General features: G+C 38.0%; 2 protein-coding genes across 2 annotated transcripts; one reads left to right on the top strand and one right to left on the bottom strand.

The window, feature by feature from the left end:
- The first annotated feature begins 2627 nt into the window (after window positions 1-2627).
- Window positions 2628-4177, top strand: LOC110763807 (E3 ubiquitin-protein ligase PUB23-like). The gene has a single exon (XM_021966675.2). It carries the CDS (start codon window positions 2828-2830, stop codon window positions 4043-4045), a length of 1218 nt encoding a protein of 405 aa, XP_021822367.1. The 5' UTR covers window positions 2628-2827; the 3' UTR covers window positions 4046-4177.
- A 3038-nt stretch (window positions 4178-7215) lies between these two features.
- LOC110763808 (Dof-type zinc finger DNA-binding family protein) lies at window positions 7216-8250 on the bottom strand. The gene has a single exon (XM_021966676.2). It carries the CDS (start codon window positions 8164-8166, stop codon window positions 7216-7218), a length of 951 nt encoding a protein of 316 aa, XP_021822368.2. The 5' UTR covers window positions 8167-8250.
- Window positions 8251-8989: the final 739 nt, after the last annotated feature.

Here is an 8989-nt window from a genome sequence, read left to right as displayed (position 1 = left end):
AATCCATACTATGTTTGGGAATTCTTGCTGCAACAAATGTAGCCATGCGAATATTCTTGCCACATTTTTATCACACAACTGGATATAAAAACCTCTTGCGTCATTAGCTGGCGTTCGTATATACATAATATTTCATATTTTTAATAGGATATTGGTTTTTCATAAGAGTACGGCGTTAGAAAATGTCATTGTTACAGTATTCCAATATAAAAATACACAAACACAGCTATAAAAAAAAAAAAAAAAAACCTAAATCAAACTTTAAAAAGTGTATTCAATTAATACACAAGTCAACTAGGAGGTATCTTTCATCAATAGTTTTTTTTTTAGGGGTTAGGCAATTAAAGGAGATGCGCTATCCACACCACACATATGATCTGCTAGTCTTGCCGATGAACTAATACTCCACACCACACATATGGTCTACAACCTCTTTCTCATAAAATTAGTCGCATGCATGACTAGTATGTGAGGGGTTGAATTTGAATGTGAGAGAAAGAGAGAGAGAGAGAGAGAGTTTTAGAGAAATTATATATAACTGGTGTAAGCAAGAATATATCATAAAACTCATTATCAAAACTATTATTGTTAACATTTGATTATATCTCAACCAATAATAAAACTCATTATCTGAATGATTATTGTTTAAGTTTTGATTATATCTTAATAATCATAAAACTCATTATCATAGTTTTTATTATTAAGATTTGCACTCCTGGGCCACATTCTCACACAAGATTTCACATAAGAAATGTTAAATTTCAGAGAGACGGACAAGCGGTTCACTACTAACAACAACGTTGTCCCTAACTTAACCACCTACAAAGCATGGTAGGTGTGGGGTTTTATTACAAAAAGCCTCAATGCTATTAGGAGTGTAATCACTCATTATATGTTGTATTTTATTTAGTCAAGTTTATAATGTTGGACTTTATATTCGTCAACACACCCCCTCACGTGGGATCAACACATAGTGGGCCACATGTGGAGACAAGTACACATCGAAGTCAAACATTCAAGCTCAACACGTGAACATCACGTATTGGATAAAGAGTAAGGGTAAACATTCAAGTCCAACATGTGAACACTATATATTGGGTAAGGGATAATGGTAAATGCTCAGTACTTCTGGCCCAGTCAATTAACCACTTTGATATGATACCATATTAAATTTCAAAGATACTGACCAACGGCCCACTATTTAGCAACACCGATTTTGTCTCCAAATTAACCACATACACAAAACCCAGTAGGTGGGAGGGTTTATCACAAAAGCCTCAGTGCTTTTATGAGTGTAACCACTAATTATATGTTGTATTTTATTGAGTCAAGTTTTCGATGTGAGACTTTATATTCTTCAACAAGAAAAAGAGTGGGTTTCAATGGTCGTTCAGGTGACAATTTTTCAATCATGATTGGTCGCAATGTTAACCATGTTATGTAGATCGGCTCTTTCTAAATCCAATTGTATCAATAGTGAAGGATGGTGAGGTACAATGGTGAAGGTCATGGATCACCTGAAGTGTGTGAGAATATAAAGTGAAGGGTTGTCCCATATTGAAAATTTAAGAAACCTAACATAAACTTATAAAAAATTGAACTACTCCCTTCATTGTTAATTTATTTTGGTGTGTGAAATCTCAGAGTTCATTCATGCTATCATAGCACTTTGTCTAGTAAGTGGACCTCTTTTTTTTTTTCTTTTTTTTTTTCTTCCTATTGTTTGGTAATAAAATTATGATCCACAATAAGTTTATTCTCTTTTACCCCTTGTTGTATCGCTAAAGATATAAATTTTTTTATTTTTATAAAAAGAATCTAGCCGTTATTGGTTACTTGGTTAATTTGTAGTTTTTACCATCTCTAGTAATGAGTGCAAATCATAGTGAATGAAACCAACCGGTCCCTTTAGTAACTTTCATAATGAAGCACAATACTTTAGTAACTTTCAATCAGATAATTTGGTTGACTTACACAAAATTATTCACCTCTCTCTCTCTCTCTCTCTCTCTCTCTCTCTCATGAGCCAGATCAACGTACTTCACATGCAAATCAAACGGCCCATATTTCCTCCACGTGCCATAAGACCCAAGAGAGACAATTGTGTTGGTCAAAACAAATGGGATGTGTGGGCAGCGGCAACAACCCAAATGGCCAAGTAAACCAACGGAGTGAGAGGGCATTACCAAATAGCCCCCACACCCATCACCTTTTGTCGGCAAGCAGAATTTAAATTGGCACGAGCCATAAAGAAAAAAGGGGAAAATTATTATGTCGTGTTTTTCTTTTTCTGCATAGAGAAAGTCAAAGGGGGGGTTTGGAAATTCCTAATGCATCTTTGCCCAAAATTTTGTATTTATTTGCATGTGCATTTCACCTTGTGCACTTTAATTTAGCCCCTGAACCCCACCATCCCATCCATACTTAATGACTTGGTAAAATTCATCAAACTTGAGCCTTTCAATAACTTGGAAAAGTCTTCATCTTCATCTTCATCTTCCTCTCTCTCTCTACTCTCTCTCTACTCTCTCTCAACGCTCATATTTCCCGTGTTTTGACTTTCTCATTTTGAAAATCTCTCACTTTCCTCCCCATCTCCACATATATATAAATAAAAACTCAACCCCTTTCTCATAACCTCATAAACTTATTCAAACCATTTCACAACTATATCAAACACCTTCATCATCAAATCAATCATCAAACACTCTACACACAAAACCTCCTCTAATTCTTTTGATCCCTGTTCATAATCCTAAGTAAAACCTTCTTAGTTTTGATTTCCACCAGTTTTTTCTCTTCTGTGTTTTCGCTCTTTTTCCATCAAATGGATCAAGAAATTGATGTTCCTTCATTTTTCATCTGCCCCATTTCTCTAGAAATCATGAAAGACCCCGTCACAATTACAACCGGGATAACCTACGACCGGGAGAGCATCGAGAAATGGCTATTCTTGAGCAAGAACAACACCTGCCCCGTCACCAAACAAGTGGTTTCGGACTCTGACATCACCCCAAACCATACTCTCCGCCGGCTGCTCCAAGCTTGGTGCACCATGAACGCTTCTCACGGCATCGAGCGGATCCCTACTCCGAAGCCACCTGTCAGCAAAACCCAGATCGCCAAGCTCTTCAGAGAAGCCAAAAAGTCTCCACAGTGCTTGTCGAATTGCCTTAGAGAGATCCGGTCCATGGCGTCCCACAGTGAAGCCAACAAGAGAAGCATCGAAGCTGCCGGCGCAAGCGAGTTCTTGTCTTCCATGATCATCAACAACGTCAAAAACAACAACAATGTTGAAAGCGAAGAAGCTTTGAGCATCCTCTACAACCTCAATCTCAGCGAAGACGCACTCAAAACACTTGTAGGCAAAGAAGGGGAATTTATCGAGGCCCTGATCAAGCTCATGCAACGTGGAAGCTACGAGTCTCGAGCTTATGCAGTGATGTTATTCAGATCAATGTTCGAGGTGGCTGACGACCCCATGAAGATGATAAACATAAGACCTGAATTCTTCATCGAAGTCGTTCAGGTCTTGAATAATCAGATCTCACAGCAGGCCTCAAAAGCCACATTGCAGCTGCTCATCAAGCTCTGCCCTTGGGGACGAAACCGAATCAAGGCAGTCGAAGCCGGGGCGGTTAATGTCTTGATCGAGCTTCTCCTTGATACATCTGCAGACAGGAGGACCTTGGAAATGACACTGATGGTTCTTGACATGATATGCGCCTGCGCAGAAGGCCGTGCAGACCTGCTGAACCACGGGGCAGGCCTCGCGGTAATTTCGAAGAAGATAATGAGAGTTTCGAAGGTGGGGAGCGAGAGGGCTGTGAGGATTTTGTTCTCCATTTGCAAGTTCTCGGCGACCCCGAGTGTTTTGCTGGAGATGATGCAACTGGGTGTTGTGGCAAAGCTGTGCTTGGTGCTTCAAGTGGACAGTGGGAGCAAGACCAAGGAGAAGGCCAGAGAGATCTTGAAATTGCATGCAAGGACATGGAAGAACTCTACTTGTATACCAAGCAGTTTGGTTTCTTCTTATCCTTCATAGAGATTGAGAAAGAAGTGTGGCTTTCTTTATATATTTTCAGTAATTTTCCATTTTTGTGTACATAATTGGATGGTTGGTTATGATAAAAATATATATACAGATTAACGGGCAAGTCCCTTAAATGTTTGATCACATTCGTATGGATTTTGTTCTGGTTCTTGCCACTCTTAATTATTATCTATGGCCTCCTTGCACATTTCTATTTTGGTTCATGGTCTAATTGGTCCTTCTGAAGTTAATTGCTCGATATATATTTGGACTGAGATTACATATATTTTCCAGATCATTTCAATGTTCTGGAAATTCTTCGTTTCGAATTTGAATTGGTTATGAGAAATCGAAATCTTTTGCTTTCTTTTTAATTTTTAATTTTAGCAGTTTCTGGGTCACCTTGTTCATGCAAATTGATTGAGAACTGGTCCAGCACCAGCACCAGCACCAGCACCTACTAGCTATAGACCTAGACTTTCTTCCTCAAAAAAGCCAGCCAGCCAGCCACAGAAAATAGTCATATCTTCCTTGCAAGTGTGTTATACAATTTAATTTGCCCAACTTTGTGGACCGAATTCTATACTGTGTACTTTCTATATTCCTGCAATTATACCTAATACGGATAAACAATGGGATTATTAATTCTTTTTAGGTACAGGGTACAGCTTTCCTTTTTAGCAAAACAAGTACAACATTTTGTATTTGACTTTGCATTATAATTAAACAGAACAATATTAATTTAATCTATAGAATTCCTAACATTATATATTATATTGCTGATTCGTGTACACGTATATATTCATATTTATTATATTATAAAATATTACATTCATAGTTTATCTATGTTATAACACGCGATTCGATTATTATACAATAATATCTCACACATCATCTCGGTCAAGAGTGCAATAATAATGCTCGCCATAATGTTTTTAATATCATCAAAATGTGGACAGTGGCATGATGTGATGTATGTACAAAATCCAGAAGGGCCTATTACCTTCTAGTATATAAAAGAGAAGAGAAAGGAAACTTCCTCCTCCATCTAGTAAAATCAAATTGCGGCTGGGACCTTACCGCAGCACATGGTGTGTGCGGCGCCATTAAAGAAATTTCCCATGAAACTGACTACATAAGATCAGATTGAATTATATCGACAAACACAAAAGCAAAAGTGTTACGAATTTTATGCCCAAAAAAGCAAACATGTGGTGCTATGTGAGATTCAACTCTCAAGAAAATGAACACCACCACCACCCCTCCCCTAGTCAACTCATAATTTCATCATAAATCCCTGCCAATCCTGAGCCTCCACATGTAGGGTACAGATTTCACAACCTGGCTCTGTATCGTCAGATGATATCTGATCCAAAGTTAGCCCGACATTTTTAATGTGATATCATGAATATGATGGGCAACCATGCTGTCTCCTCCATATCGTTTTTTTTTTCAAATTGGATAATCCAATTTTCACGTCGTACACCAAGATCATATATGATCGATTACGTGGTAGATGAGCAACCTGTAAATTAATCTAACGTAAGGCATGAAAACTAATATAATAATAAGTGACATGCATTTGATTTTGACTAGGTGGTGTTTTTAATTTTCTCTATTGATTTATTTTTCGTACATATATTTATTATACGTATTATATTATGCTATTAGATTATTAATTGAGGAGCTTTGCTATGATTAATTACCCAAATAAATATCAACCATTCATTTTTTGTGGATCTTGAACAATAGCGAGCCGTCAATTTGTACATATAAAAAATTAGGTCACGTAGTATTTATCTGTCCACCCGAATTAAACATAGAGAGTATCGACATATGTGGTCATTATACTTCCACCAGCATCACCACAACAAGTGGATTTTGAGTTTCTTGCGGTCTGTTTGGTTACATCTCTTAATAGTATTTGTGGCAATGACCGGGTTATAGAGCTAGGGGGTTTGCAGCATTTTGTATTCATAACGTCCAGTTTTTTAATTGGTAATTAACTTGATAATGTAATTAATAAGATAGATTTGGTATTAAGGGACCACTAATCTTTTTATTATTGATCAATATATATGATTTGATCAAACTTTGCAGGCACTTTATACTAGATGTTTGTCGGCTGGAAGATGATTTGTGGAAGTTAGTTATATATATCTTGGATCATGGGCGTTTCTGGGATCATGTGTTGCACTAAATTTCATGTATATCCCCCCAAAATCTCTAACCTAAACCTTGCCAACCTCCACTAATTACACTCATCAATAATAAAATAGATTATTCAGGGACTTGTTCCAAGAGATTTTCAAACCTGGGCTATGCATGGTTTTCAGCCACACCAGATGTGCGTCCAATGAATTTGACGTTTTCATATTCTTTGCTTTTTAATCCAAATGACAATTATAAACGGCACAACAAGTAGACTGAGTACTTTTCCCTCCCTCCCTTGGAACCACGAAACCATGCATCCTTTGAAAACCGGCAGAGGCGCCACTTGGACTCTATCAATCTTCACAGTCCTTGATCTTGACCAAATATATTAATAATTAATTTTCATTATTATAGGGTGTTGACACTAATTTTCCTCCTTGGGGATTGAATGAGTGGTTAAGCAGCTTCATGGTAGTGGTTTTAGACCTCAAGAAATCTCAACTGCCAAATCTCTAAGCAGAAAGACCAAGAAAATGAAAGAGCTCCGGGAGAGAATTTCTATGGTTAATTTATGTTAAATGAATGGTCTATATATAAGCCTACTTAAGCTTGATTAACAGAAGCTTCTACGAGACTAATTAATAGAAGCTTCGAGCTTTATAGAAGAAGCTTCCATGGATTTGGAAAAAGAAAATATACCCTAGAGTAGGAAACTGGCTACAAAATCCTCTCTGCGACTGTCTGTGAGAGAGAGAGAAGTACCTCAATCTTTAGTGTGTTCTCTACTCACTAAATCCAGAAGGGCAGTTGGGGTTTTGAATGAAATACACGAATTTCGTACCGCCTTGTAAATGGAATTAACAAAAATTAAAAAGGACAAATAAGTAATAGCTAGGAGCATAATTATAGATATTATTACATGGTGATTCTCAATTTCCAATCTATTCGATCTATGCATATGTAACTAATTATATTCATAGTATATGAAAGCAAGATAACAAATTAAGAAAAGAACATCAATGTTGTCATCATGTCCTGGAGAAATTTTCATTACAAGGCAAATCAAATGGGCTCCAACAACTACCAATTAAGAGGTTTGGATCATGAGCTTCTGGCCCTCCTCCTAGTAGTGGTGTAGCAGCAGATTGCATAGGACGACTTGTATGAGCCATTATTTGAGAAGTAGACCACAATGCCTCCTCTTGGCCTACTGGCAATATTGGTGGCAACCCAAAATCACTTGCATCTTGAATTTGATGATGATGCTTCTCATGATGATGAATTAATGGGTCCAATCCACCAAAGTACATGAGATCATTGGTGCTACAATTTTCAGTGTGGCATCCAAGTGACCCAACAAGACCATTTTGATGATCTTCCATTAATTGAATGCTACTAATAGTGTTCCCTCCTGAGCTTGCATTGTTCATGTTCAATGCCATGCTTGAAAAATCTAGAGCAGCCGGATCGAATTCACTAGGTAATTCTGGCAGCTGATGATCAGATCCAGTGCTATTCGAATCGTCTGGCTTTTGGTTCAAGAAATTTGCATAAACAAGTGCAAGATCAATACTTGAACCATCTTGACTTACTGAGGAGCTTGTGGAATCACCCAATGAGTTGTTCATAATTACATTGGTGCCATATGAATTGTGAACAGCACTCCCATAACTACCCAAATTAGTAGCACTCTTACTAGATTGATGAACATGACCTTCTGTGGCTGTGGCTGTGGCTGTGGTAGATAGCCTTAAGGACTTGGACCCTCTTCTGTTTTTCCGGCAGCCGCCTCCTACCGGGACGTTCCTGAGAGACCCACCCTTGGTCCAGTACCTCCTACAGCCCTTGCAGAAGTACCTTGGTTGAGTTAAGCTATAGTTGTTGTAGTAACAAAATTTGGTGTTGGAACAACCACACCGGGGACAATTTGGAGTTATCTGATGGTGATCATCGTTTGGCTTCCATCCTGCTCTCTCCATCACCAATTGTGACCCAAGTCCGCATAGGCTTCATCAAAATCTCCCACACACCCTACTCTCTCTCTTGCAGAGTTGGGCAGAGAAAGAGAGAGAATGCTCAGTGGGGCTGCATATGTAAATGTGATAGTACTTTCAATACACTTATATGGGATAGAGTATAATTAAGAAAGAAGTGTATAGTACACCACCCCGTGCACATTGCATTCTAGCAGTGATCAGTGTGTTGAAATACTCTCTCACATCGATAATGTAAAGGTGTGATTTTACCAAATATAATTATTGTCTTCCGTTTTACTCCGATCAATTGATTTGAATTAGATACTCTAAGTCTATTAAAATATTGTTGCAGTTTCAATAAGAGATCAAGTCACGCCACACATGATGTTGTGTGTTGAGAGTTTTTTCCATATTAGAAATAAGAAGTCTTCTTTCATCTTCACCGATTACTAGTTTGTTTTAAGTACCGGAGTCATTTCTCTTTACTTACATATTAATATCACATATACAAAAATAATTCATTAAACACACGCATACAAGAAAAAGAAAAGTTTATACATACGTATCAAACAGTAACTTGCTTTGAGTTGGCATCTGATTGTATTGTAGAGTAGGGATGAAGTTTTTGTGATGGAAATGTTGACTGTTGATGCAGCCCGTACGTGCACATGAGGTTTTGGTGGCGTCAAGGACGTTAGGGTAGGGTTAGGGTATATGATTGTGTGTCACAGCCCCGTAGGCTGATAGAGGGTGTCGGTGTTGGCCACACGTAGCACAAGGATATTGGTGCGATTTTCATGACTTGTGAGGGCGAAGCAGGACGCAA

This window comes from Prunus avium, chromosome 7 (genome assembly GCF_965620075.1).
Source record: "Prunus avium chromosome 7, drPruAviu1.hap1.1, whole genome shotgun sequence".
Lineage (NCBI taxonomy): Eukaryota > Viridiplantae > Streptophyta > Magnoliopsida > Rosales > Rosaceae > Prunus > Prunus avium.
This window is presented reverse-complemented; position numbering and strand designations above follow the sequence as displayed.

What these genes read in the sequence shown, in the direction of transcription:
- LOC110763807 (XM_021966675.2), top strand. Translation starts at nt 2,828, where the DNA reads ATGGATCAAGAAATTGATGTTCCTTCATTTTTCATCTGCCCCATTTCT.
- LOC110763808 (XM_021966676.2), bottom strand. Translation starts at nt 8,166, where the DNA reads ATGGAGAGAGCAGGATGGAAGCCAAACGATGATCACCATCAGATAACT.